The 27,722-nt window shown below is 44.9% G+C and overlaps 1 protein-coding gene across 1 annotated transcript in view; it reads right to left on the bottom strand.

Moving 5' to 3' along the window:
• The window catches only part of Adamts17 (ADAM metallopeptidase with thrombospondin type 1 motif 17), a 292,022-nt gene that overhangs the window by 220,913 nt on the left and 43,387 nt on the right, over positions 1-27,722 (bottom strand). Inside the window, exons 4-6 of the mRNA XM_051148701.1 lie at positions 22,203-22,372; positions 2,666-2,749; positions 1,859-2,016 (exon numbers count right to left, since the gene is read on the bottom strand). Of these exons, the coding sequence (XP_051004658.1) occupies positions 1,859-2,016; positions 2,666-2,749; positions 22,203-22,372 (412 nt within the window). The remainder of the gene's footprint in view (positions 1-1,858; positions 2,017-2,665; positions 2,750-22,202; positions 22,373-27,722) is intronic.

Genomic DNA, 27,722 nt, shown 5'->3' with positions numbered 1-27,722 from the left:
CCGTGAAATAGAAAAAAAAAAGGGTCCTCAGGCATATGTGTGAGCATGGGTTTGTCTGTGTGCATGCTTTTGCATGTGTATGCATGTGTTTATATGTGCATGCATGCCTATGTGTGGGAGGTAGAAGATGATGTTGGGGATCTTCCTTAATCTCTCTCCACCTCAGTTTTCTGTGACAGGGTCTCTCACTGAACCTGAACTCACCCATTGGACGACAGCAGCAAGCCATAAGTCCCTGTCTCTGCCAAGTGCACCACTGAGCCCAGCTCTTTCCCTTGGAGGGCTGGCTACTGATGAACTTGCTAGAAGAGCTATCAGGCATCTGTCTGCAGTCTGGTAATGGGGAGGGATATGTTCTCTCTCACAAACATTCTGTGTGTGTGGTGGGGTGATGGTGGGGTGGGGAGAGTGTGGAGATGCATATGTGTGGGTATACACTTACATTTGGAGGCCAGAGGTCAACCCCAGACAATATTCTTCCGGAGTCATCATCTTGCTCTCTGAGGCAGACTCCCATTGGCTGGGGATTGCTAATTCGGATAAGCTGGGCTAGTCAGTGAAGCCCAGACAATCTCCTATGCTGTCTTTCACAAACAAATACTGGAGTTACAAGTTTCTTTTCCCCATCTCTTCTCTCTCTCTCTCTCTCTCTCTCTCTCTCTCTCTCTCTCTCTCTCTCTCTGTGTGTGTGTGTGTATGTGTGTGCGCGCACATGTGTGCATGCACACATGTATATGTGTATTTATGCATATCTGTATATGTGTGTTAAAACTGCCCCTAGAACAGATACGGTTAAATGCCTATGAATATAACTTTATTTGCAAAATGTGTCTAGGCATAATCCAGTTGAGAAATGGTCACAATGGGTTAAGATAAGGTCCTAATCCAAAGACTGATGTGGACATAGAAAGAGACAGGGAAAGAAGGCCACATGATCATGGAAGGGCGACTCAAGTGAGGTAGCCACAAGCCAAGGCCTGCCAAGGGTGGCAGTGGCCACCAGAAATGAGACAATAAGAAATTCACATCCCTCAAGGATTCGGGCAGAGTGGGGCCTTACCAATACCTCAATTTTGAATGTAAGGGGATAAATCACATTATTTAGGGTCACCTGATTTTGGTCAGTGGCTACAGTGGCACCAGGGAATCACAGCAGTGTGATTGCTTGCAGCTTCAGAGGCTGCCCTGCGTTTCTGCTAGGTATTTCTTGGCTCCTTGGTCTAGAAAAATAACCTGCATATTACATAGAAGGCTAGTCCTGCAGCCGGGAGTGAACCTTCACCCCCTGCTTCAGACAGCGCTCTTCCTGTGACACCCATGGACATCCAAAAGATTGAGTTTCCTGTGGGTGGGTGGGGGAGGGGTGTTTCCCATTGTCTTGTGGGTAGCATGTTCTGCAAGGCGGTGCAGGTCGCCCATGGGCCCACCTGGAGCTCTCCCCCAGGGAACTCATAGCATACACTCAATTCCATAATGGTTTGCTGAAGTCAGCCAGCAGCAGCTGCAAACCCTGACCGGACTACTCTTATTAGCATGCTACTGGGGGGGAGGGGACGGGGATTGGGGAAAGAAGGAAGAAACACACGGATTTGTCCTAAGTCTCCAGTTACCTAGAACTTCAGGATTCTTCTAATGTTGACAACAGAGCTACTGACGGCTAACACCGTGGGTTTGGTACTGTTTATGGGAAACAGCTCAATTTTTTGCTCAGCCTTCCGAAGTTAAGCCTACAACAGTGAGGTCCTGCCTAGTGAGGGACCCGAGACCCGGGCAAGCAGACATAGGCTCGACTTCCAAGCCTGGATTGGTAACGTGCTCTCACAAGGAGGATGCCTTTCTCCTCTTGCTCCAGGCTCACCTGGTCACAAACACAGCGGCATCCACAGGAGGCGGATCATCCTTCCCTCCTGGCACCTGGTTATTGCCAAGGTACCGCGCACCCCCATACTCCTCATTCTGCCAGTGACAGAAGCTCTCCAGGGACCGCTCACCATGGTGCCCAATGGATAACTTGGCCTAAAAAAAATGGAAGGGGGCAGTCAAAGACAGCGTCGTCCAGGAAGCCAACGAGGCCATCCAGTCTGTATGCCGAATGGTGGATGCTCTCAGAGACAGCATTGGATAGATGTCCTCCTGAGTTAGCCTAGAACCAGCAGATATTCAGGAGGTCCCAAAAGATATGCACAAGTTCAAACAACGACTGCCATTAAAGCAAAGCAATCTACTTCCCAGGAACAGACAGTCTACAAAACCAAGAAGTGCACTCCTTCGACGGCCACCGACTACTTCACCTTGTAGGTAGCACCGGCCTCAAGGGAGGCACTCAACTGAAACAGCAAAGACAAGGCTGTGCTGGGTCTCAGTGGGGCAGGAGCTCCAGAAGGAAATCCCTGCTTCTGACACCTCCCCCAGCTTCCCACATACATGAAAGCCACGTGCCAGACCTTCTAGGAGCAGGGGAAGATGTGTGTGAGCCCACAGCTCAGCATTCCCTGAGAGTCTAAGCAGCCTGAATACCCCCATGGTTCGAGACCACAGGCTCTTCTCTTCACTCACAATGGTCCCATCTTCAAAGCCAGGAAGGCGACCAAGCAGTCACAACCAGGGAAACTTCCAAACCCACCAGATACTAAGCATGCTCTGAAAGGCACCCACGAAGACTTACGGGGCGTTGCCACAGCAGGACCAACTTGGTGACTTGAATGTTAATTTTAATCCCAAGGCTCTGGTGCTGAAACATGTTGTATACCTGTTAAGAGAGAAATAGAGATACAAATATAACTTTTCAGATACAGCACTGTTCTGGAGGGTGGCTTGGAAAAGAGAAAGGGTGCTGGTTAGACAAGAGGTGAATATATTTAACGTTATGGAACTTACACGTATGCATAGCTATGGCAGTAAATTCTATGTGTGTTTTGCCACAGTTAGAAACATAATTCAGTTTTGAAAGCTTCATGCTTCAGATACCTGTGGTGGTTTGAATGAAAACTGCCCTCTGTAGTCTCTGGCACTTGAACAGCTGGTCCCCAGTCAGTGGCCCTGTTTGGGAAGGTTTAGAAGGTGTGGCCTTGTTAGAGGAAGTACACCACTGGGAGTGGCTCTGAGGTTTAAAAGCCAGGCACCATTGCAAGTTCTCTCTCTCTCCTGCTTCCTGTTTGTGGCTTGAGATGTGAGCCCTAAGTGCTCTCTCAGGTTCCAGCTCCGGCCTCCATGTCTGCCTGCTGCCATCCTACCCTGCTAGAATGATGAAGTGCTCTTACCCCTCCGAAAACAAAAGCCCCAAATAAAAAATAAACCTTTTCTTCTATCAGTTGCCTTGGTCGTGATCTTTTATCATAACAAAAGAAATGTCACGATTACGTCACTGACTAGTAAGAAAAGATGGTATCCCTACCTTGTAATACAGGCATTCTGATCCCAGAGAACAGTTAGCCTAGTCTGACCAACACCACTAAGCACTCTGTCACCTTGCTATTTGCAGACTACCAGCTCACAGAACTCCATGGGGTACAGGGCAGGGAGCTGCTCCCAGGCTAGGAAAGGCGGATGAACATATGATTACAGCTCCAAACCAAGGTGCAAGCCTGAGACATGCAAGCAAGATGCTCTGTCTCTTTTTCCCATGGAAATTCCTGCTCAGGGGAAGTCTAGAAGGCCACAGTGCCTGATGCTTAGGGAGACACCTGGCTGGGCCTGGAGCAGTGCAGCCAATTGTCTGGAAAGTCTGTCCCTAGTGTCCAACCCTGGCTGGGCTCCAGTGAGTGTTCAGAGCCCTGGCTGTCTTTGTCACATTCCCTTGGCAGCCTGAGCCAAGCAGGTAGACTGGCTGCCAACAGCATACTGTGGCTCTCTCAGCTGGGTGACTTGGGGACACAGAGATGGTTGGGATGGCAGACTGGGAACAGAGAAGGAGTGAGAGACTGACTGGGACAGATGGGGGAAGTGATGGTCATCACACCAGGCAGGATTTTCACAAAGCTTTCACTCGGGCGACCGAGAGCTTGCCCAGAGTCCCATCGTTTCCCATTCAGACCCCAACCCCAAAAGGCAAGAGCTAAATTTACTAAATTTACAGTGCCTCTAAGGGAGGTCCCAGGCATGAGTTAGAAATGCATACTCTGGAGCCCTCAGATGCCCTGAAAGAGAGACTGGCTATGTGTGTTCAAAACGTCTCCAGGGCTTCTAGCCTGTGCTGAAGGCGTTAGAACCAGTGAGCATTCTAACACTGGGGTGCCTTTGGGGACCACAGAGAGACATTGTCTGTTTCATATGGTAATAAAGTGAACTTGATGTCATTTTTCCTCCAAACAGCATGCCTGGATGGTCTCGGGTTTTTCATACCACTCCATGGTTGTTAAGGAAGTGTTAAGAACAACCAAAACTCTGACGGGCGGCCCTGCTTTCCAACTTGGCGGCCCGTGAGCAGGGTTTCTGGTGCCACACCACCTGTTTCTGTCTGCAGTTAATGCCTTAAGATTACTGCTCTGGTGTCACCGGAGGACCCCCCTCCTTGCCAAGGAGAAACAAATCACATGTACACAAAAGGCTCTGTGACACATGTGGAAAAGCCACAGCAGCCCACTGGACACCCTGCACAGCGAGGTCATTTTGGACATCTGTCCTGGAGACAGCTCCTGCACAGCCTCTAGGGACACAGAACCAGGAGCAGGGCTCCATGCCCCCAGCGAAGACACAAAGAAGCAGCTCTTTTGCATCCTGTCTCAATCTCCCACCCACGTACTCAGTGTGTGCCACTATGCCTGGGTCAGAAGCCTTTTAAAAACACCAATCAGTCCATAACATTCTTCTTTTTAGAACTGATGGCAACTATACACACACACACACACACACACACACACACACACACACACACACACACACACTTAGGGAGCAGCTTTCCTCATGCCTAGTGCATCAGCCAGCAGGGTCAGTCTGAGCACAGTTTTTACCAATCCCTACAAACCTGGCTGGCTGGCTTAGCTTTTTAGCTCAATTCCACCCTTTGGAAAAGGAGTCCACCCCTCACAGAGCTGCCTCAGTCACTTACTCTCATATGGTTGAGTGTGTGGCAGCTCCCCCCCTTTAGGTTCCCTTTTCACTGAATTGTGTTGGACAGTGTCTAAGGCTCCTTCTGCTGAGGAGGAAAATGCATGTGAGGATAACGCATGCCAATGATTGCTGGTGTACACTCAGTGGGTAGTGAGGTCCCTTGCTTGCAGTGTCTTAAGTGGGTAGAAAGGTGCCAATAACTAAGCCAAATGGAACCAATATATGTCTTTTATTTTGATATAAAATTCATATGGTTTGCAGCCTATAATTTCTACCATGTTTGCGTGCACAGTTCGGTGGCAATTTGTACGTTTACAACTATTGCACAACCATCACCACCATTTGCCTCCAGAACTTGAATACCTTGTGAAGTAACTCCGTCCCCATTAAACACTTAGCCCCCCATTTCCCCAAGCAATCACCATTCTCTATTCTGTCTCCGTAAGTCTGATGACGCTGGATATCAGACATAAATGGGACATTTGCTACTGTCCATTCGTGATTGGCTTATTTCACTAAGCATAACGTCCTTTGGGATTATTCTTTTTACAGGCTGTATCCAAACTTCTTTCTTTTAAAGGCTGAATATAATATTCCATGTTGCATATGGCTATATGTTGCTTATCTGTTCATTATCAGCGGGCACTTCAGTGCTTCCAACCTTTAGGCCTTTGGGAATGGTAGAACCATGAACCCCTTTGGCACCCTGCTCAGATCTGTTTCTGTGTGTACAGATATGGATTCTGCCTACCCAGCGGCCTCCAGAGAAGGCCTGGGCTCGTGAATTACCCCCGAGGCCCTGATTCCTGGAAGAGAGGGCCCAGACAGTAGAATATGTTCCTGGGACATAGACGTGGTAGCAGGGATGTAACAGCCGTGTGGATTAGCCTCTGTCAGGGTGTATCCTTTACCTTGACTTCTGCCTGCGCCCTGACCTATGTTAATCCTCTCCCCTATTAGCCTTGCTGGTGCTCCCACACTCCTTTTGACCTGGATACCTCCTCCATTGCCTCAGCCCAACTCCAGGTGGCTTATCACCCACACCTCCGACAGACACAAGAGCCAAGCTTCCTGATCCAGGCTTCATAAAACTCCTTCCTTCCCACCTGGAAAACAAGGCCACTTTGCCTAAGGCGAGTTTTCCTTGGTGTCTCTCCTCTCCCCCATCCACGCCAGTGCCTCCTGCTAACAGGGTGCAGGTGGGAGGCTGCTCCGGGCAGCCAGGTCCCTCCATACAATCCCCTTTCACCTTCTATGGCTTGGCTTCACCCTCTGCTATTCTTCTTTAAAAAACAACAGGTGTGCTAAGGAGACCCAGGAGACTTTCCACTGCACACAGCTGCCTGGGGACCCTGTGAGGTGGGTAAATATATAATCACATCTTACGTGGAAACACTTCCTACTGGGTTGTGCATACCACGCAAATCCCTGTGCTGTGTTCTGAATATACAAAAGCCTGTTCAAAGCAAATTAATCATGGAATAATAAAAACAAACAAACATACACACAGTCAGAACAACCCCCATCAACTCTCCTGTTCCAGTTTCTCCAGACTCACTCTTAGTCCTTTGGCTGTCTGCCTTCAGGAGCCCTTCCCTGTCCCGCCCCACCCCCTCCACTTCCTGGGTTCTGACTGTTGGTGTAGACCTCAGGCTCCATAGATCTTTCCTGCTTCCCCTCTCAGCCTTTCCTCCTAACCCATCTCCATTTCTTTATACACCCACAACCTACAGAAACACTCTCCAGCAGGAACCCTCAGCCAGCACATTTGCCTAGATCTAGGGCAACAAGAACAACCAAAGAACAGATCAACTGCTCAACTAAGACAAGAGCAGATACCTACACCAACGAAGACTTCCAGCACCATAGCTCCAGGTGCCTAGACCCTAGCGCCAGCACAGAAGCACGGCCACTAGAGACGGCATGCCTCCTGAAGAAGCGTGCGAGCCTGTTGGGTCCTCAGAGGAGTGCTGCAGCTGAAGCACAAGACAAAGACTTCAAAATAGCAATTACGCTACGTTCAAAGACCTTGGAGAAGATATGAACAAATGCCTTAATAAAGGCCATAACAATACAAACAGTTTAATGGAATAATAAAAGCATTTCAAGACATAAAAGTAGAACTTAACAAAGAAAGAGGCTCAGTGAAGACCACCCAAACTGACATAAGGCTGGAAATGAAAACTCAGGATGTCAAACAAAAACCTCAGGGGAAAGCCTCACCGACAGACTAAAAGACATGGAAGAGAGAATGTCAGGTCTTGAAGACAAGGTAGAAGAAACAGATAGCTCAATCAAAGCAAATTAGTCAAGAAATTTAAAAAAGCACAGCCAGAACCAACCCACCCAGTCTCTCCAGATTCACTCTTAGTCTCCCAACAGTCACCTGCAGGAGCCCCTCCCCCACCCACCTCCATTTCTTGGGCTCTGACTCTTGGTGTGGACTCCTAGTTGAGTTCCCTAGAGCTTTCTTGCTTCCCCTCTCAGCTTTTTTGGGTCTTAAAAAAGAAAAAGAAAAAAATTTCCAGCTATAAAGCATCTAGGAGTTCTAGGACACTATGAAAAGACTAAACCTATAAAGAGAGGTGTAGCAGAAGCAGGAGAATTCCAGCTCAAAGGCACAGAAAACTGAGGCAAGATCAAATAATCAACTTGAACAAACATATTAATCCCCAGTAAAATCAGTATTTAAAAGTCCCCAACCAGAAAAAGGCCCAGGTGGATGTAGTACAAAATTGTACTAGACCTTAAAATAAGAATTAATACCAATACTCCTCAAATTATTCTGCAAAATAAAAACTGGAATATTTTCCAAATAATTTTTTTACAAAGCTACTATTGCCCTAATACCAAAGCCACACAAAGATCAAATAAAAAGAAAATTATAGACCAATCCTTTATGAAAACAGATGCAAACATTCTCCATAAAATACTTATAAACCAAGTCCAGAACACATCAAAAAGATCATACACCATAATCAAATTGGCTTCATACCAGAGATGCAGAGATTGTTAAACATATGTAAATCAATAAATGTAATCAACAACATAAACAAGTTATACTTGGTCTTAGCCAAAAGGCCAAGAATCGATAATCTCAACAAAATGAAAGACAAAAATCACCTGATCATCTCATTATATTTAGAAAAGACCTTTGACAAAATCTAGTATCCCTTCATAATAAAAGCCTTGAGAGACTAGGGATATAAAGGAAATACCTCAACATAACAAAGGCAGCTTATAGCAAGCCCATAGCAAAACAATCTAAAGGAAGAGAAACTCAAATGTTTCCGCTACAATTAGGAATAAGATAATGACATCCACTCTCTCCATAGCTATTCAATATAGTGCTTGAAGTCTTAGCCAGAGCAGTAAGAAAACTGAAGGAGAACACGGGAACACAAATAGGCAAGAAAGAAGTCAGAGTATATTTATTTGTAGATGACGTGATAATATACGTAAGTGACCCTAAATATTCCATCACGGGACTCCTACAACTGATAAACACTTTCAGCAAAGTAGCAGCATACAAAATTAACACACAAAAATCAGTAGTATTCCTATATATAAGTGACAAATATGCTAAGAGATAAATCATATATATATATATATATATATATATATATATATATATATAGAGAGAGAGAGAGAGAGAGAGAGAGAGAGAGAGAGAGAGAGAGAGCGCACTCTAACCAATATATATATTGAGATAACTCTAACCAAGCAACTGAAAGATTTGTATGATAAAAACTTTAAGGCATTGAAGAAAACACCAAAAGATAGAAATATTTCTCATGTTCATTGGTAGGATTGGAAGGATTAATAGTGTGAAAGTGACCATTCTACCAAAATCAATTTACAGATTCAACACAATCCCCATAAAAATTCTAACACAATTCTTCACAGAAACTTAAAAAACAATCAACTTCATATGGAAACACACACACACACACACACACACACACACACACACACAGAGGATAGCTAACACAATCCTGAATTTTAATAAAAGAACTGCTGGGGGCATCAGTATTCTACATGTCAAGCTGTAGTACAGAGCTACGGTTATAAAATGCCACGGTACTGGCATAAAAACAGATATGTTGATCAACAGAATTGAATTAGAGGCCAGAAATAATTCCATATACCTTTGGACACCTGATTTTGACAAAACAACAACAAACAAACAGAAACGTTGGAGAAAAGATACCACCTTTAATAAATGGTGCTGGTCGAACCGGATGGCTGACTGCAGATGAATGCGTGTAGATTCAGATCAATCGTCCTACTTCTCAACTGCAAATGGATCAAGGACCTTGACATTAAGACCAGATACACTAAATCTGGTAGGAGAAGACCTGGGGAATAGCCTGAACCCATCCGTTCAGGAAGACTTTCTTAGCAGGACTAACACCAGCAATTAATAAATGAGACCTCATGAGACCTTAGACCTTCTGTACAGTAAAGGACACCGTCATTTGGGCAAAGCAGCAGTCTACAGAACAGGAAAAGACCTTTACCAATTATATATCTGATAAAGGGTTAGAATCCAGGTTATATAAACACCTGAAAAAAAAAAACCACTGAACTTCAAGAAAACCAATAACCCAATTTAAAAATGGAGTACAGAACAAAGTGGATAGTTCTTTAAAGATGAAACATAAATGACCGAGAAACATTTGAAGAAATTTAAAGGGGGATATAAGTTAAGATGACTTTGAAACATCATCTTACATCAGTCAGAATGGCAAGATCAGTAAAACAAGTTACAGCACATGCTAGGGAGGCTACAGAGAAAGAGGAACACTCATCCATGGCTGGTGGGAGTGCAAGCTGGTACAGCCACTATGGAAATTACTGTGGAGGTTCCTCAAGAAGCTGGGAATAGATCTACCTAACGATGCAGCTACACCACTCTTGGGAATGTGTCTAAAGGACTGTACATCTGACTACAGAGACACTTGCTCATCTATGTTCATTATAATAGCCAGAAATTGGAAAGAGTCCAGTTGTCCATCAACTGAAGAATAGACAACTAAAATGTTTTACTGTGGTACATTTACACAATGAAATATTACTCAGCTATTAAAAATGAAATTATAAGCCGAGTGTGGTGGTGCACGCCTTTAATTCCAGCACTCAGGAGGCAGAAGCAGGCGGATCTTTGTGAGTTCGAGGCCAGCCCAGTCTACACACTTAGTCCAGGACAGCCAAGGCTACACAGAGAAACCCTGTCTCAAACAAACAAACAAACAAACAAAAAAACGAACCAACCAACCAACCAAACAAACAAACAAACAAACAAAAAATTATAAACTATGCATGTAAATGGATAGAGCTAGGGAAAAAATCACCCTGAAAGACCCCAAAAGACAAATATTATGCTTTTCCTTATACGTGGATGCTACTGCTAGGCTTTCATAATGTGTGCTATAATCTGAATTACCACAGAGGTTAGGTACCTAGTAAGGGAAAAAGCAAAAGAGATTTCCCAAGGAAATATAATATAGTATTATGGCATTATAAAGGGAAAACGAGGAGGATTAATGGGAAGAGAATGGGGGAGAAAGGAAAACGAGGGAATGCTGGGAAGGACAACCAATAACAACATTTTAAAGACCATACGGAAACCTACTATATAGAAGTTATATATAAAGTATATACATATATGAATGAAATCTAATTAGAGTCAACAAATATTAGGAGAGACAATGCCATCAAGTAAACCTCCCCCCCCCCCGTCCCAATACATTACATCTTGTTGAGTTGTTGCCCAAAGGGGCCCCATGGAAACACCCAAACGTCACAACTGTTGCCAGGGCTACAGGTTACTCTCTACAACCTGATGATAAGGCCCTACTTCTGAATAAAACATTCGGTTATGTCACTGAACACTGAAAAGTAAGTTGGTGCTTAACTAACCTGCTGACTGGTACTCAGGGTACCAGAGGGAACTCTGCACACAAACTGGAAGAGAAAGGTAATCATCAATATCACCCAGGTGTAAACCCTGTGACCTATAACACTGACCTTGTGCCAACAGTGGCACAAATGTTAGAAGAATAGCCAACCACTCTTTGGATTTAAAGCTCACTCCATTTGATGGAAGCCACACCTGACACTACTAAAGGGGACAAGAACCTAAAGGTCACAGGCCCAAGGGAAAACATAGTACTATTATTCTGTTAAAGAAACATAGCGATAAAATGATTTCCAATGACGTAGTGTTATGCCCGTAGATCAGTGCATCACTCAATCCACATCAAAGAAGCTTCTTGCAGTAGACAGGAAATTAACACAGAGATCCACAACTGGACAGTGTACAGAGAGTGAGCACCTTTGGGGCACTCCACCCTAAACAGGATGTCTTCATCAAACCCTCCCCAGCAAGGCTCGGGGACCCATGTGGAATAGGATGTAGAAAGGATGACTCCAAGGAAACTGTCGTCCAGATACAACAACACTGATGCACATATGAACTCACAGAAACTATGGCAGCACCCAGAAGAACTTAATGCAGGATCCAGCCAGATGGGGCCCCACCCCTAACTAAGAAGATATTTGCCATTGATGCCTGCTGGCCAAGGGGAAAATGGGTTTTCTTCAACGGGATCTCACTGGGTAAATAAACCGCATTCCAGGTCAGGCCTGGATTAGTTAGCCAGTAGGAAATGTACTCATTGGTATTTTTATGTAGGTTGTATTTTACTTTGCTTCCTTTTGACCTCCTCCTCCTCCTCCTCCTCTTTCTCTACCTCCTATTCCTGTTCCTGCTCCTCCTTCATCTTGCTGGTCTTATTTGTTTTGTTTTTCATTTTTGTGTTTTCTGTTTTGTTTTTGTTTCTTTGTTTTAAAAGAGAGGGAGAGAGGGATAAGCCAGGTGTGGTGGCGCACGCCTTTAATCCCAGCACTCGGGAGGCAGAGGCAGGTGGATCTCTGTGAGTTCGAAGCCAGCCTGGTCTACAAAGTGAGTCCAGAGCATCCATGGCTACACAGAGAAACCCTGTCTCGAAAAACCAAGAGAGAGAGGTGGGGGATAAAGAGCATAAAGTTGGATGGGTAAAAAGGTGGGGGGGTGGATCTGGGAGGAAATCAGGGGAGGAGGGAAAATATGACCAAAGCATATTGTATGAAAAGAATTTTAGTTAAAAATTAAAAACTGTGAAAGTTGGGGGTGGAGAGGGAGTAGATCCAGCTTTTTCTGTGTTTCAGTCTTTCTCCAAGCTTCGTTTTATTGAAAAGGCAAAGAATTTTCAAAGAAAAACAAAAACAAACTATGGTCAGTATTTGTTAACATAATTTCATTGCTAAGTCACTGGCAAAGTATGTCACTCTGAGGCACTGGTTACTCGGTCCTGTATTCACAGACTCACAGATCTCCTGGACCATCTGCATAAATACAGACAGCAAATAGCACAATAACTGAGAAGATTACTACAGATTCCGGGAGAACACGTAAGAAGCAGGATGGGCATTTTAAAGTGTACATTCAGTGGCATTAAATGCATTCACACCTGTATGCGGCCATCCTCACCATCCATCTCCAGTGCTTTCTTTACCTAAAAAGCTAAAAATCTGTTTCCATCAAATACAGACACGCCACTGCCGTCTGGCAATGAGTTGCCACCTGTATGTATGTTTTTACATTACAGGTGCCTGGTGCCCACGGGCACAGCATACCCAATCTTATGGGACACAGAGAAAGCAACACTAAGAGGAAAGTTCACAGCACTACATGCCTTCATAAAGAGATTGGGGAGCCCTCCTCTTAGCAGTTTAAAGGCACACCCGAAAGCTCTAGAACCAAAAGAAGCAAACACACCCAAGATGGCAGCAAATAATGAAACTCAGGGCTGAGTGAAATCAATAAATTAGAAACAAAAAGAACAATACAAAAAAAAAAAAATCAATGAAACAAAGAGCTGCTTCTTTGAGAAAATCAACAAGATATTCAAACCCTTAGCCAAACTAATTAAAAGACACAGAGAGAAAATATCCAAATTACCAAAATCAGAAACAGGAAGTCGGACATAACAACAGACACTGAGAAAATCCAAAGAATCATTAGGTCTTACTTCAAAAACCTATACTCCACAAAACTGGAAAAATCTAAACTAAATGGATGATTTCCTTGATTTACCAAAGTTAAATCAAGATCAGGTAAATTATCTGAATAGACCTATAACCCTTAAGGAAAAAGAAACAGTCATTAACAGTCTCGCACAGAAAAAAGCCCAGGGCCAGACGGTTTTAGTGCAGAATTCTACCAGTCTTTCAAAGAAGAGCTAATACCAGTACTCGTCACAGTACTCCACAAAATAGAAACAGAAGGGATATTGCCAAGCTCATTCTATAAGGCCACAGTCACCCTGAGACCTAAAGCGACACAAAGTCTCAACAAAGAAAAAAATTTCAGACCAGTTTTGTTGGGGGATGTACAGGAAGAAGATGAAAACATCTCTAGAACTCATGGACGGTAGCCCACCAGTTAGCAAACCCAGGATGGGCGCGTCTCGGCGAGGCGTAACCCAGAGAACTACCTACCTGATGACTTCATGCTGTTATGGAGCATGGCTCTACTTGTTATCTTTATGGTCCTTATAATCCCCTTAATATGTGAATTGTGTGAGTACTATAAAGGGGGCTCCCGGCCCCTCACTGGGTAGTATCATTGGCATACTCAAGAACAATAATTGATCCCCTTCAATCATTGCTGCTGGAGCAGATTAATGATTCAACCACCACCCTTGAAAAGAACCTGCAGATGTAGATTGTTAATGATGGCCATTACCCTTAGAAAGAATTTGGAAAAATAGATTGTCCAACAATGTTAGGTAAAGATGTTTTTGCTAGTAGCTCTGACATAGAAAGTCTTAGGGAAAAGTAGATTGTTTAGAAAAGTAAGGTAAAGATGTTTTTGCTATTGGCTCTGATGCAGGAAATCTTAGGGGACAATTGAAGTTAGGAGAAAGTATAGTCTTATTAGTAAAGCCAGGGACCTTTTGAGGTTGGCAAAGCCAAGAGCAAAGGCCTATATAGCAGCACTGGCTGACAGGACCCTTTCAAGCTGGGCTGGTGACTGAGATGACGATTGATTTCCTTATTCTAATTTTTTGCCCTCAGCTTCCTGATACGATTTAATAAAACACATTAACGAATAGATGAGCATCATTAGAACTTAAAGTAGAAACGGCTGATTATTTTTATGTAAGAGCTGTGGTGCTTTTAAGATATTTGTAAGACTACTTCTTACAATAATTGATTCCTTCTTCGTAACCCCAAATTGCAGCCTGCCAGTAAAGAAAAGCTGGCTGAGAAATTAAATTCCCTTGCTTGCTTGCTTATACTGTTAATATGTAACAAGCTGCTTAGGTACAAATGAATGTGGGTTCTTGGAAATAACTTGTTATTCATGTTTGTTTCTCATGTAAAACATTTGATCATGTGAAGGTATTGGGGAAAATGATTTTCTTATGTATACTCACTGTAATAATTTATTTATAGAGAAACAGAATATAAACACATTGTGATTTTTGTACTGCTTGAAAAAACTTGTTGGGGCATATAAACTGTGGGAGAAAAAAATAAGGAAGAAGCTTGCTGAAACCTACCTGCTGGAGTCTGTCTTATTTCATCATCAGGAGTAAGAGAGAGAGAGAGAGAGAGAGAGAGAGAGAGAGAGAGAGAGAGAGAGTGTGTGTGTGTGTGTGTGTGTGTGTGTGTGTGTGTGTGTTTCTTTTCTCTCCTTTTATCCCTTTCTTTATTAGACACTTGCCACCATCAGTGGAAGCCCCTCTAGGAGCCATCAGCCCTAGCCCCAGCTTGCCACCATCAGTGGAAGCTACTGCCAGTAACAATCAGTTCCAGCCTGGAAGGTTGCCCTAAGAGAAAGTCCACAGGGTCACCAGCTGGCCAGCCATAGGGTTCATGCGCCACCTCAGTTCTCCCCAGTTGATGTCAAAGCTGGACCTCAACATTCTGGTACCCGAACAGCAGGTCTTCAATACGATTTCCTTTATGAACACTGATGCAAAAATCCTAAATACAACACTCACACACCCAATCCAAGAACACATCAAAAACATCATCCACTGTGATAAAATAGGCCTCATCACAAGGATGCTGGGATGGTTCAATACATAAAAATCCATCAATGTAATCCACCATATAAACAAACTGAAGGAAACGTGTGTGCACATGCGCGTGCAAACACACACACACACAATCATCTCACTAGGTGCAGAAAAAGCTTTTAACAAACTCCAGCTCCCCTTCATGACAAAAGTCTTGAAGAGATCAGGGACACAAGGCCCATACCTAAGTATAATAAAGGCAATAAACAGCAAGCCACCAGCAAATTAAATGGAGAAACTAAAAGCAATTCCACTAAAACCAGGGACAAGACAAGACTTCTTACTCTTTCTGTAACTATTCAACTTAGTACTTAAATTTCTAGATAAAGCAATAAGACAACTAAAGGAGATCAAGGGGATACAAATTGGAAAGGAAGAAGTTAAGACGTTGCGACTCACAGATGATATGGTAGTGTATACAGACATGATGCCCCTGCCCCAATTCCACCAAACAACTCCTAAAGCTGATAAACACCTTCAGCAAAATGGCTAGATACAAAATTAAGTCCAAAAAAATTAGTAGCCCTCCTTTATATAGGCTGATGAACAGGCTGAAAAAGAAATTAGGGAAACAACAGCCACAAATAATATAAAATATCTTGGTGTAACTCTAACCAAGCAAGTGAAAGACCTGTATGACAAGAACTTCAAGCCTCTGAAAAAATAAATTAAAGACATCAGAATATGGAAAGATTATCCATGCTTATGGATCAGTAGGATCAACACAGTAAAAAATGTCATCTTGTCAAAAGCAACCTACAAATTCAATGCAATTCCCATCAAAATTCCAACACAATTCCTTACAGACCTGAAAAAAGTAACTTCATATGAAAAAGTAAAAAACACAAAATAGCTAAAACAATCCTGTACAATAAAAGATCTTCTGAAGAGACCACCATTCCTGATTTCAAGCTGTACTACAGAGCAAGAGTAATTAAAAAAAAACCGTTGGTATTGGCACAAAAACAGACATGTAGATCAATAGAATTGAACTGAAGACCCAAAAATTAAACCCACACACCTACGAACCCCTGATTTTTGACAAAGAAGCCAAAATTATACAATAATAAAAGAAAGCATATTCAATAAATGGTGCTGGTCTGCATGGAGAAAAATACAAGTAGGTCCTTATCTATCACCCTACACAAAACTCAAGTGCAAGTGGATCAAAGCCCTCAACATAAAATCAGATACACTAAATCTATTAGAAGAGAAAGTGGGGGATAGTTTTGAACTCATTGGCATAGGAGACAACTTCCTGATCAAAACACCAACAGCTCAGGCAGTAAGAGTAACAATTAATAAATGGGACCTCATGAAACTGAACAACTTCTGTAAGGCAAAGGGCACTGTCAATAGGACAAAGTGGCCATTCACAGAATGGGAAAAGAACTTCACCAACCCTACATCCAGCAGAGGGTCTTTATATATCCAAACTATATAAAGAACTCAAGAAATTAAACACCGGCAAAACAAATAACCAAATTTTAAAATGTGACACAGAGTTAAACAGAGAATTTTCAACAGATGAATCTCTAATGGTGAGAAGCACTAAAAAAAATGTTCAACATCCTTTGTCATCAGAAAAATAGAAGTAAAAACAACTCTGAGGTTCCATCTTATACCTGTCAGAATGGCTAAGATAAAAAACTCAAGTGACATCACATGCTGGAGAAGATGTGGAGCAAGGGGAACACCTCTCCATTTCTAGTGGGAGTGCAAACTTGTACAGTGCTTTGGAAATCAATCTGTTGGTTTCTCAGAAAATTGGGAATAGCTCTACCTCAAGACCCAACTATACGATTCCTGGGCATATACCCAAAAGATGCTCCACCATACAACAAGGATATTTGTTCAACTATGTTCATAGCAGCTTTATTCTTAATAGCCAGAAACAACAAACAACCTAGATGTCCCTCAACCAAAGAATGGATAAAGAAACTGTGGTACATTTACACAATGGAATACTACTCAGTTATTAAAAACAAGGACAACATGAAATTTGCCTACAAATGGATGGAACTAGAAAAGATCATCCTGAGTGAGGTAGCCCAGACCCAGAAAGACATGCATGGCACATACTCACTTATAAGTGGGTATTAGCCATAAATTATAGGATAACCATGCTACAATCTACAGATCCAAAGAAGCTAAGAAACAAGAAGGGCCCAAGGGAGGATGTTTGAATATCACTCAGAAGGGAAAATAAAATAAACATCTGAAGTAGGTAGAGGGAGGTACTGGATGGGAGAGAGGATGCAGAGGGTAATGGAGGTGGGGATCAGGTGTGGGGAGAATGGAGGTAGGAGTAGGGGCAGAGAACCAGGAAAGAGAACAGAAATCAGTGGAGGCAGCATCTTTGGGAGCGGGGAGGCTTCCAGGAGTAACCCTAGTTGAGACTCCTAGCAGCAGGGGTTAAGGAGCCTGAAGTAGACACCTCCTGTAGCCAGGTGGGACTTGCAGTGGGGGGGGGGGGGGGAAACCAACTCACTCATAAAACCTTAAACCCCGAATTTGTCTTGCCTACAAGAAATGTAGGGATAAAGATAGAGCAAAAATTGAGAGAATGGCAAACCAATGGCTGGCCCAACTTGAGACCCACAACATAGGAGAGAGCCAACCCCTAACACTATTAATGATGCTCTGCTGTTCATGCAGGCAAGAGCCTAGCGTAACTGTCTTATAAGAGGCTTCATCCAGCAGATGATAGAAACAGATGCAGAGGCCCATAGCCAAACATTAGGTGGAGCTCTGCGAGTTTTGTGGAAGAGTGGGTGGAAGGATCGAAGAAGCTGGATAGGTCAAGGATACCACAAGAAGACCTACAGAGTCAACTAACCTGGGCCCATGGGGGATCACAGAGACTGAAGCACCAACCTAAGTGCATGCATGAGCTGGACCTAGGCCCCCTACACACGTGTAGCAGATGTGCAGATTGGTCAACATATGTGTCTCCTAACAATGGGAGTGGGGCCTGTCTCTGAGTCTGTGCCTGCCTTTGGATCCCTTTCCCTTAGCTAGGCAGCCTTGTCTGGCCTCAGTGGGAGAGGATGCACTTAGTCCTGCTGTGACCTGATGTGGCAGAGGGGGTTGACACCCATGGGGGAGGCGTCCTCCTCTTCTCTGAGAAGGGAAGAGTAAGGGGAGGAGAGGAACACAAGGGTGGGTCTGGGAGGAGAGGAGAGAGGGGGATGTGATCAGGTTATAAAGTGATTAAATAAATACATGGAAAAAGAGGAAAAAAAGAAAGAAAGAAAGAAAGAAAGAAAGAAAGAAAGAAAGAAAGAAAAAGAAAGAAAGCAGAAAGAACAGAAAACACCCTGTTGTTGTCAGGGCTGAAGTTCAACTTAGCATCTGCTTTTTGCTCTTTTCCCACAAGAATCTTTAGGCCACTGGTTAACACTGGTCAAATACACTCAAACTGTGAGAGATGCTGGGAAAAACATGAACAAACACAAGACAACAAATTCTCCCAGCTTAGGAAATTTGATTGTGCCCTTTGCCGCTGATGGGGCTTGTCTGGGTTCTGCCTTTGGAGCCTGGGTGTGACTATCAGGGTGCAGGATCTCTGCGCACAGAGACGCAAGCAGGAGGGCAAGCAGGGGATGGATAGTTGCCAGGCACCAGAGCCGCCATTTTTCACAGCCAGTATCTGAATGAGGGTCACGAAGCCAAGCGGGTTTCTTTCCAACTCAAGGAACCGGAGGAGCCGGCTGCTTAACTCCTGAATCCCCAGAGAACACGAGGAGATAGACAGATGAGCTGCAGGGGCTGGTCCTACTTGTTCCTTGGGAAACTGTAATGATTGGGGCCCGATCCCAGCCACAATCCTTTCCCTTCCTCCAGGCTTACCAGGTATCTCTCCAGCTCAGATCCCCCAACTCCACAACAGCCGTGGGCAGGAGAGAGATCTGGGGATTTCATAACCCACCATTTAGAATATTGAAGAAGGGAAGTGGTGGTGGCAGGGGCTGATCTTGTTTAAAACAAGACATTGTCTAGGCATGAACTGGTTTCTCTGTCCTGAGACCATCACAGCAGGAAAGGGTTGATGAGTGGTGCCATTGCCTGGGTCTCTGAGGACTCTGACTACTGGCTTTTGGTTTCCAACAGCCCAGAAATCACACACAAAGGCAACTCGTAGCAAGAGGCATCATCCCACCATATTGTTTATACAGTGCAATTTCCCTTAGTAGGTTGTAGACCTTCTCTGAAGGCTTCAAAATTCAAATTAAAAACGCTTGGTGCCAAGAGCAGGACTGGGAGCTGAGGACAACTTAGCGTAAGCTGCTGTTGAGGTGAAAGCAAAGACTTGAGCCTCTCTGTCTTCTGTCCTACAGTCTTCATGTCCCATGGTGGGGCTGGGGGTGGGGGTGGCAGGTGGAGTGTTGCTCCCCGTATTGTCCCATACTTTCCCCGCTGTGATTAAAGAGCTTCCTGTCTGAGTCAGTTTATAACAGCAGATATCAATGCCTTATGACTGACTGCCTGTCCCATGAGGAGATGTATAGGTACAGTGAGCAATTCACCATGCTGTGATGGTGTCATTGGAACCACTCTGCCCAGAGCACAGCACATCTGAGGGGCAGGGTAAAGGCTTCACAAAAGACAAAAGCAGCCTGCAACAGGAGCCTCACATAGCAGGGCATAGGGACTTATTCTCTTTACCACAGGACCAGCACAGTGGGACATGACACAGATAATCAACACCTATTGCCCTGTGGCTGATCAGGGGTAAGGATGTGGGCCTAATATCATGGCCCTGTCCACGATAATCCCATGACAACAAGGATAACTCAGAGTCTCCTTGCCCTTGAACTCATTTCAGATGAGCTGTGGGCTCTTGTCCCCCCTGGGCCAAGTGGTGAGCTTTGCGCTGGCCTGACAGCCTTTCAGGGCATCAGCCCCAGCAGTCAGAGCAGAGATTCCCAAAGGGAGGGTCAACAGGTCCTCCCAACTCCTGTGTCCTCCCTTTCCCATGGACCCTTCCAGGCCACCTCTAGAGCCCAAAGCATCCTTCTCCTTGATAGCTAAATGAGACACCTGCAAACTTTATCATTCACGGGAATCATCACACACACACACACACACACACACACACACACACACACACACACACACCATCCTCCAACATGCAAATTGGGAGCCAACAAACTAGCCTTCATGTCACAGCTGGCTGCCTTCCTTTTCAGCACCCAGGCTCCCTCCCCTCAGGCAAATAAGAGCAGAGGCATTCTGGAATAGTCAGGGATCTGTAAGGGCTCCAGAGCAAGAGATCATGACTGGACCAGGCCCTAAGACTGCATAGACTCTGGGGAAGGAGGAATGCCACTCCCAGCCTCAGCCCCAAATGCCTTAAAGTAGTATCTTATGGCCCCACAGAACAACCATCGCCTCAGTCTGCTCGATTATATCCTAAACCTTTACCCACCACCTGGCATTATTAACCAGCTTTCTGTTCCCATCACCCCTTTCCTTAGGGACAACTGCCCCCTAAGTTCTTTTCCCTATCCTTCAGGGTGACTGTACCCCAAAACTATCTATTCATAGGAGATGCTGCATCTGGGCAAATGCTGCCCATTCTTAAGGCTCCGGGTACCAGCTCCAGGCTGAGAAGCCTCAAGTACCTCCTAGCTAAGCCTTCTAGCCTAATCTCTCGCCTTAAGCTCGACTTGTCCACTGAGGAACTCCAAATTCTCTGTTTCTTCTTTTCTAGGCCAGTGGCTCCACCATATCCAGGCACCCACGTAAGACTAGGTAAGCTGGGATTTCTCTCCTACTGAAACTGACCAGTTCCTGCCAGTCTTGCCTTACCTGTATTCCTTCACCACCACCCCTGCACATTCAGACCTTCTTTCCCCCTCCCCCCATCATCTACTTGCTGCTCCTCACATGAATCCATCCAGCACGCAGCTGCCCTGACTCCTTCTCCAAACACTGTGTGGAACATGAGGCTCTCCTACACTTGGGTGGCCCCAGTCTCCTGGGTAGAGCCCCTACCCCTCAGAACCTCTTGCTCACCCCCGCCATCCTCCACGGGCCACATCCACACACTCCTTCAAGGCCCCTGAAGTCCCTGGTACAGCTGTTATCACCTGACCTCCCTCTGAAAGGAGCTAGTGTACCTCCGAGCCTTGCACCTGTTGCACCGCGGTGTGACCTTTCCACTCTCTTTACCCGGTCAGCGCTTCGTCTCCCTCTAATTAAGGCTTGCTTGGTCATGAAGCCTCCTGCCGAAGGAGGATCACCATCAGTCTTCCACCTGTGCTTCAGGGGACTCTGCAGAGGTCTCTGTGGCAGAATAGATGCTCTGCCTGAGAAGACTACAGCCTCCCAAGGGAAGGAGCAGATTGTGTGTTGCATTTGTGGCCCCAGCATAGAACACAGTACTAAAGGTTACTGATGGCTTTCAAAAGCACTTTCTAGGGAAGCAGATGGCTGGGTGGCAGCGCATAGATGCCTTTAAAGAAAGACCCTTTGGTGTTTAATATTTGAGGGGGTAGCCACTCCCTCACCCGTCCATTGTGTAGAGAAGGGTTCTCTCTATTCCCACTCAACAAATTGGGTATAGACGTGGCTGTCTAAACTCTTTTTTGGCATCCTCAACAGATAACTCTCACAGTCCCTACACGTTCTTGCGGCACACGGTAAGCTGTTTTTTTCAACTAAAGTTTCATTCCAACATCTCCAAGTAAGCTGATTGCTATGGCAGCAGGGAATAATTCTCCCCTCAATATGAGTGTCACTTGGAATAGCTCTTGCGTGTACACTGAGGGCCTTGGAAAGTGTGGTCATGAGCAATCCCACTACTGAGTAGACCCGTGCACTAAAACAGCATGGCAGGTAGATTCCAGAATCCAGACTTCTCCAGTCCCTTGCACCTGCTCTCAGGATCACAGGCTGTGACCCCAAGCCTGCTGCCTCCTTGCCTCAGGAAATAAGGGTGCCTCACCTCCCTCCCAAGCTCCCCTCATGGAGAAATCTGAGCCCGCCGATGGCAGGGCCCTTTTGTGGGCTCACCATGTTCATGACAGTGAGGATGAATCGCTGGGCAGCCTCTGCGCCGTGGTACTGCACCATGTCGGCATCGGCCACCACCAGGGTCTCCACCGTGTGCTCATTGGTGAGCCTAATGGCGTTCCTCCGCTCCCTCCAGTCTTGAGACGGCTTGCCCCTCTTGCTCTTCTCTTCTAGAAAATGAGAGGGACATTTGTGCACTTCTCTGCTTACTGATTTATAAAACCATACCGTGAAAGACCTCCCCCGTGCCACAAAATGGTCAGTCTCAAGTGGCCATGGATTGACCCAAAGCCAGCCATCTCCATGGTTACATGGGGGTGGCTTGAGTTCCCCAGACACCAGTGGGACCATATGAGAACCAGATGATGAGCTTGAGGGGCCAGACATCAAATGAAACTCTTCCGTGTTCACCCCCACAGTCAAGCAGGTGCCTTAGGCTGAACATCAGGAAATAGAAACCCATTCCTAACAAGAGTGTGGAGGGCCACACAAAGCAGGCAGGGAAAGAAGCCTACACCTAGTAATTAGGCATATAGTGGGCTCTTCAGGGTGACAACACAGACCTGCATGAAAGGCACCCCATTCCCCTAATGGTACATGGAACCAAGCAAACAGGCTTGGTTGAGGCCAGGCTACTCAGTCATTCCACTGTGAGATAAGCATCTGTAGCAACTGTGCTGAGAGTGGGAAGAAGGGGCCATAAACACCAACAGGTACAGAAACATTATAAATAAATGCAAGAGAAGAAAAGCAGAGTAAGAAAAAGGTCACCGCACACATCCAGGCTGTTAGTTTGCTTTTTCCGCAAAACAAGGAAGGTTAACCAGTGACTGTGTGGGATTCCCCTGCAGGCTTTTTAAGTAAACCATTCCTCCATACAACATTTTAATACAGTTCCTCCTGTTGTGGTGACCCCCAAAACCAAAAAATTATTTTCCTTGCTATTTCATAAAGTAATTTTGCTACTGTTATGAATCATAACATAAACATCTGATACGCAGGATATCAGCTATGTGACCCCTGTGAAAGGATCATTCGACCCTCAAAGGGGTTGCAATCCCCAGGTTGAGAACTTCTGCTCTATACAGGCTTCAAACTCTGGATTTGGGGACTAGAGAGAGGACACTGCAGACTTGAATTGCCTTCCAATGCAAGAATCCCTCCTGGAGGTGGGGACAGGTGAAAGTACCTACCTTCCCCACACTCTCATCACCCACCCCACCACTAGGGTCCCACGACTTTTACTGCATGGAGGGAGGTGAGAGCCTCAACACATTTTTACCTTAAGCTTCCTACACCCTGATAAATATGCCTTGATAGACAGATAACGGACACCAACATGCCTCTCAGCACCTTCAAGGTAAAAGGAGTAAGTCTTGGGGGTCACATGGTACTGGGTTCCCCATTGCTGGAGAGATCAGGTGACAGGCTTCTGACTGGATGAGGGGTCCCCCCAAGCTCTGTTCCCAAACCACCACGGAAGAGACAGAGGCTCTCATACTGCTAGCGAGAACACATCATGGCCAGGCCAGACACTGGTTCTCCATGTTACCACTGGCACCAAGAGTCTTTGCTGAAGTCAAGCCTGCAGCTTCCTTTGTCAGCACATTGCTAAGCGGGTAATCACCTGGAGGTCTTAAGTAATCACCTCCATATTTTATATTTTGCATTTATTCTCCCTTTATCCCCAGCAACCAGTAAAGGAGACAATTTATTATATTTAAATAAGACAGCCTGGGCCTTTTAGGATAAGGCAAGAATGAGATAAAGAGCTATAAAGAGTAGTCTAATGTTAAACTTTCACAATATTCAAATTATAATTTATCTTATAAGTTTAAGAACTGTCAAAGGTGCTGAGCAAACACAAATGGGAACTGGGGAGGTCGCACCACTGATAAGAACACTTGCTGAGTGGATAGAACTAGAACTGATCATCCTGAGTTAACCCAGACCCAAAAAGATACACATGGCATATAGTCACTTATAATTGGACACTAGCCCAACAGAGATGTCCCCTGAAAGTCTTCACTTAGCTGGAGATTGGGATAGATACTGGGACTTCCTATTGGGACTCTAGGTGTAAGAGGTAAAGAAGAATGGGGAAATAGAAGGATCCAGAGGGTGCTAGAATCCTAGAAGAAGACCAGTAAGGCTGGCAGATCTGGATCCAGGCAGGTCAGCTCAAACTACTGTACCAACCAAGGACAATGCATGCAATAAACCTAGACCCCCCTATGTAGATCTAGCCTATGGATACCACATTCTCCACAGTTGTGCGGAGAGCAGGGACTGATTCAGACATGAACTCTGGTGCCCTCTATTTGACCACTTCCCCTTGGTGAGGAGATCTGGGGACACTCAGAGGAAGAGTAAGCAGGCTACCAGGAAGAGACCTAATAGGCTGTGATCGTATAGTTGGGGACTAGGTTCCCTTCTGTCACAGACCTAGGGAAGGGGAATAAGATGAAAGAGAGAGGGAGGGAGGGGGAACAGGAAGATACAAGTGAAGGGATAACAGTTGAGATGTAATCTGAATAAATTACTTGAATAAAAATTAAAATAAAAGGAATACTTGCTGTGCAAGCATGAGGACCCGAGTTCAAATCCCCAAATCCATGCAAAAAGCTAGGCATGGTTACATATATGCCTGTAACCTGACCTCTGGAGTTGGGACAGACAGGAGAATTCACTGGGGCTTGCTGGAGACCCTGCCCCAAGGGAATAGGTGGGGAGTTAAAAAGCAGGACAGCTTACCCCTCCCCCACTGGACTCTGCATACACACACACGGGGACATGTACCTGCACATGCATGTGCACATGCACCACACAATACACACTCACCACACTCACCACACTCACACACATAAACACACACATTAAAAGTATATAAATGGTGGGGTATTTACTAATTTAGTTCTTGGCAAATAAAAAATTCTCAATTCTCAATTAACCAATCCAATGGAATAAATAATCTTTTACATTAAAAAAAAAAAAAAATAAGATGTCAGGCTAGGAGATGTGGCCCGATGGTAGAGGGCTAGTCTAGCATGCCTGAAGCCCTGGGTTTCATCTCTAGCTCTAAAAATAAAATAAAATAAAAGTATGTAAGCATTCTCCAGGCCAGAAAACAAAAAACAAAACAAAGCAAAACCCAAACCAAACCAACAAACCAAGCCAAAACCAAAATAAAACATAGATCAAATATTGGGCGTGAAATTCCTCTCTGGATTCCTCCATCTCCTGCTGTGCAAGACCCCAGAGGCCATCTCCAGAGATGGTTCCTGTGTACTCTCTGTGCCCAGGCACAGGGAGAGCATGCCTCTCCCTATCACAGAAGCAAATTAGAGGGCAGAGAAAAACAGAGTGGAGGAAACAGAGGCAGATGCCCAAGGGCACGAGGCAACCTTGAGGGGGTAACCTTGAGTGGACAGGAGAAGGCAGTTCAGGCCAAGGTGGCAAAGACCAGTGGAACCAATGGGAAATGCTGACAGTTAACTAAGGGAAGACACATGACTACCTTGGTGTCAGCCTTTCCCATATCAGCACTCCAAGGCTGGAAGTAAGAATGTGTCCTCGCTGTGGCTCCTGGGACAGGGGACAGCCAGAGGCCTGATCATCTGACCCAGACCTTGTCTCAGCCACACAGACCATTGGCTTTCCCCTGGGTCAAGAGGTAGGCTATCTGCCCCTTATTCTCACCTTCAGAGACACAGACTGTGTGATTAGGACAAACCAGTTCCGACAGATGGACTGCCACGGCATAAGAGATGGAGGACCCAGAAGGAGGAGACCCTGAGTGCCTCTTCATTTTAGTGACCTCTTTGCATACAAGAGTGAAGAAGACTAGCTGCACCCAATGCCATTGACCAAGATCCTCTCCTCTCCCTCCCCCTGCTATCATGGACTAAGACCCTCTGAAATCACAACCAAAGTAGTTCCCATGCAGAGCCCCCTCCTGGTTCCTCAAGGGGACCACAGGTGATGTGTCTTTTGTTCCTCAGTTCCCTCCCACTGTGCTCCACTCTGATGCTGGGGCCTAACGCTGTCAGAGACCTGTATTCTGCAGTCTGAGTAGTATAGGACATGTTATTGTATCTATTCTGTAGTCTATTCTGAGTCACCGTCTAACTGAACCCAGTCAGTGAGCTGCCAAATGATGGAGATGGCTTAACACAGGCCAGACTTCCTGACAACCCAGTATCCTCACATCCCAGGTGCCAGTGCCACACTTCTACATCAAAGTCAAATTAGGGCCTGGGGCCGACGGGACCAGCAGTGTGTGCTTAGGCGTGGTATTAAAGCCTGAATGCACACAGCTTACACAATAGATGCTCTCCAAAAAGAATTGTCAGCTCAAAGGAAAAAAGAAAGAAAGAAAGAAAGAAAGATATTCTTTTTTAAAAAAATAAAATTTAAAAGCAAAGGACCTGTTTACAGAAAACTACCTTTTGATGGAAAATGATGACCCATGTGTGCGGCTGAGCTCCTGGCCAGGTAAAGCCCCTCACAGCTGTATAAATCCAACATCCTTGAAAAAGAATGCCCTCCTATTTTTTGTTTCTTACAAGAAGGAGGGAAACGCATTTTGCTTTCCAAGTATGAATTCTTTAAATAACTTCCTCCAAGGCCAAGTCATTTTTATAAAAGCCGTCTTTTTTTTTTTTTTTTTTTTTTTTCATGTAAAATTCCTCAAAAAGAAAGGTGGAAAATAGTCGCAGGATTTTTATTTCTTCTCTGTGTGGTTAAGATTCCATCTGAGGAGCTGATGCTTCTAAAGCTCAATTTTATCTCTGTATTAGGCAGTTGTTGGGACCCATGTCTATACTCTGTCGAGGTAGGAGAGCTGCCCTGGCCCCAGGAGATCTTTCCAGCCATGCCCAGAGCCACAGAGACACCAAGTATGCAGAAACTGCTGCCTACCAATAAAATCAGGAGATATTCAGTTAACGGATATTTATCAAGGACCCAAGTGTGTTAAACACTACCACAGTATCAGGAAGGATGGTGAATACACATTAATAATGGTATTGGCTAATACACATTTTTAACCAATGATATTGGTAATGGTTAATACACATTAACCAAATAAACAGGAAATACAATTTAAAATTATAAATAGGACAAGTAGATAGTGCTATGAGATCATCTAAGGGAGGAGGATGAGTGAACTTCAGTTTAAATTAAGGACATATTAGTTAGCTTTGCATTACTATACCAAAATGCCCGAGACGATTAACTTTATAAAGAGAAAAGATTTATTTAGTTCACAGTTCCAGAAATTTCAAAAGCATTGGGACTTGCATTAGTTCTGTTCTAGTGAGGGTGACAGATGGTGACACAAGGACACAGGTCCTTGATAAATATCCATTAACTGAATATCTTCTGATTTTACTTGTGGGTAGTGGCTTCTGCATGCTTGGTGTCTTTGTGGCTCTGGGCATGGCTGGAAATCTGATGAGGTCAAGCCATCTCTCCTATGAGATTGCCTGTGTGTGGACTGGTCACTTTTCAAAGGACAGT

This window comes from Acomys russatus, chromosome 7, assembly GCF_903995435.1.
Source record: "Acomys russatus chromosome 7, mAcoRus1.1, whole genome shotgun sequence".
Lineage (NCBI taxonomy): Eukaryota > Metazoa > Chordata > Mammalia > Rodentia > Muridae > Acomys > Acomys russatus.
This window is presented reverse-complemented; position numbering and strand designations above follow the sequence as displayed.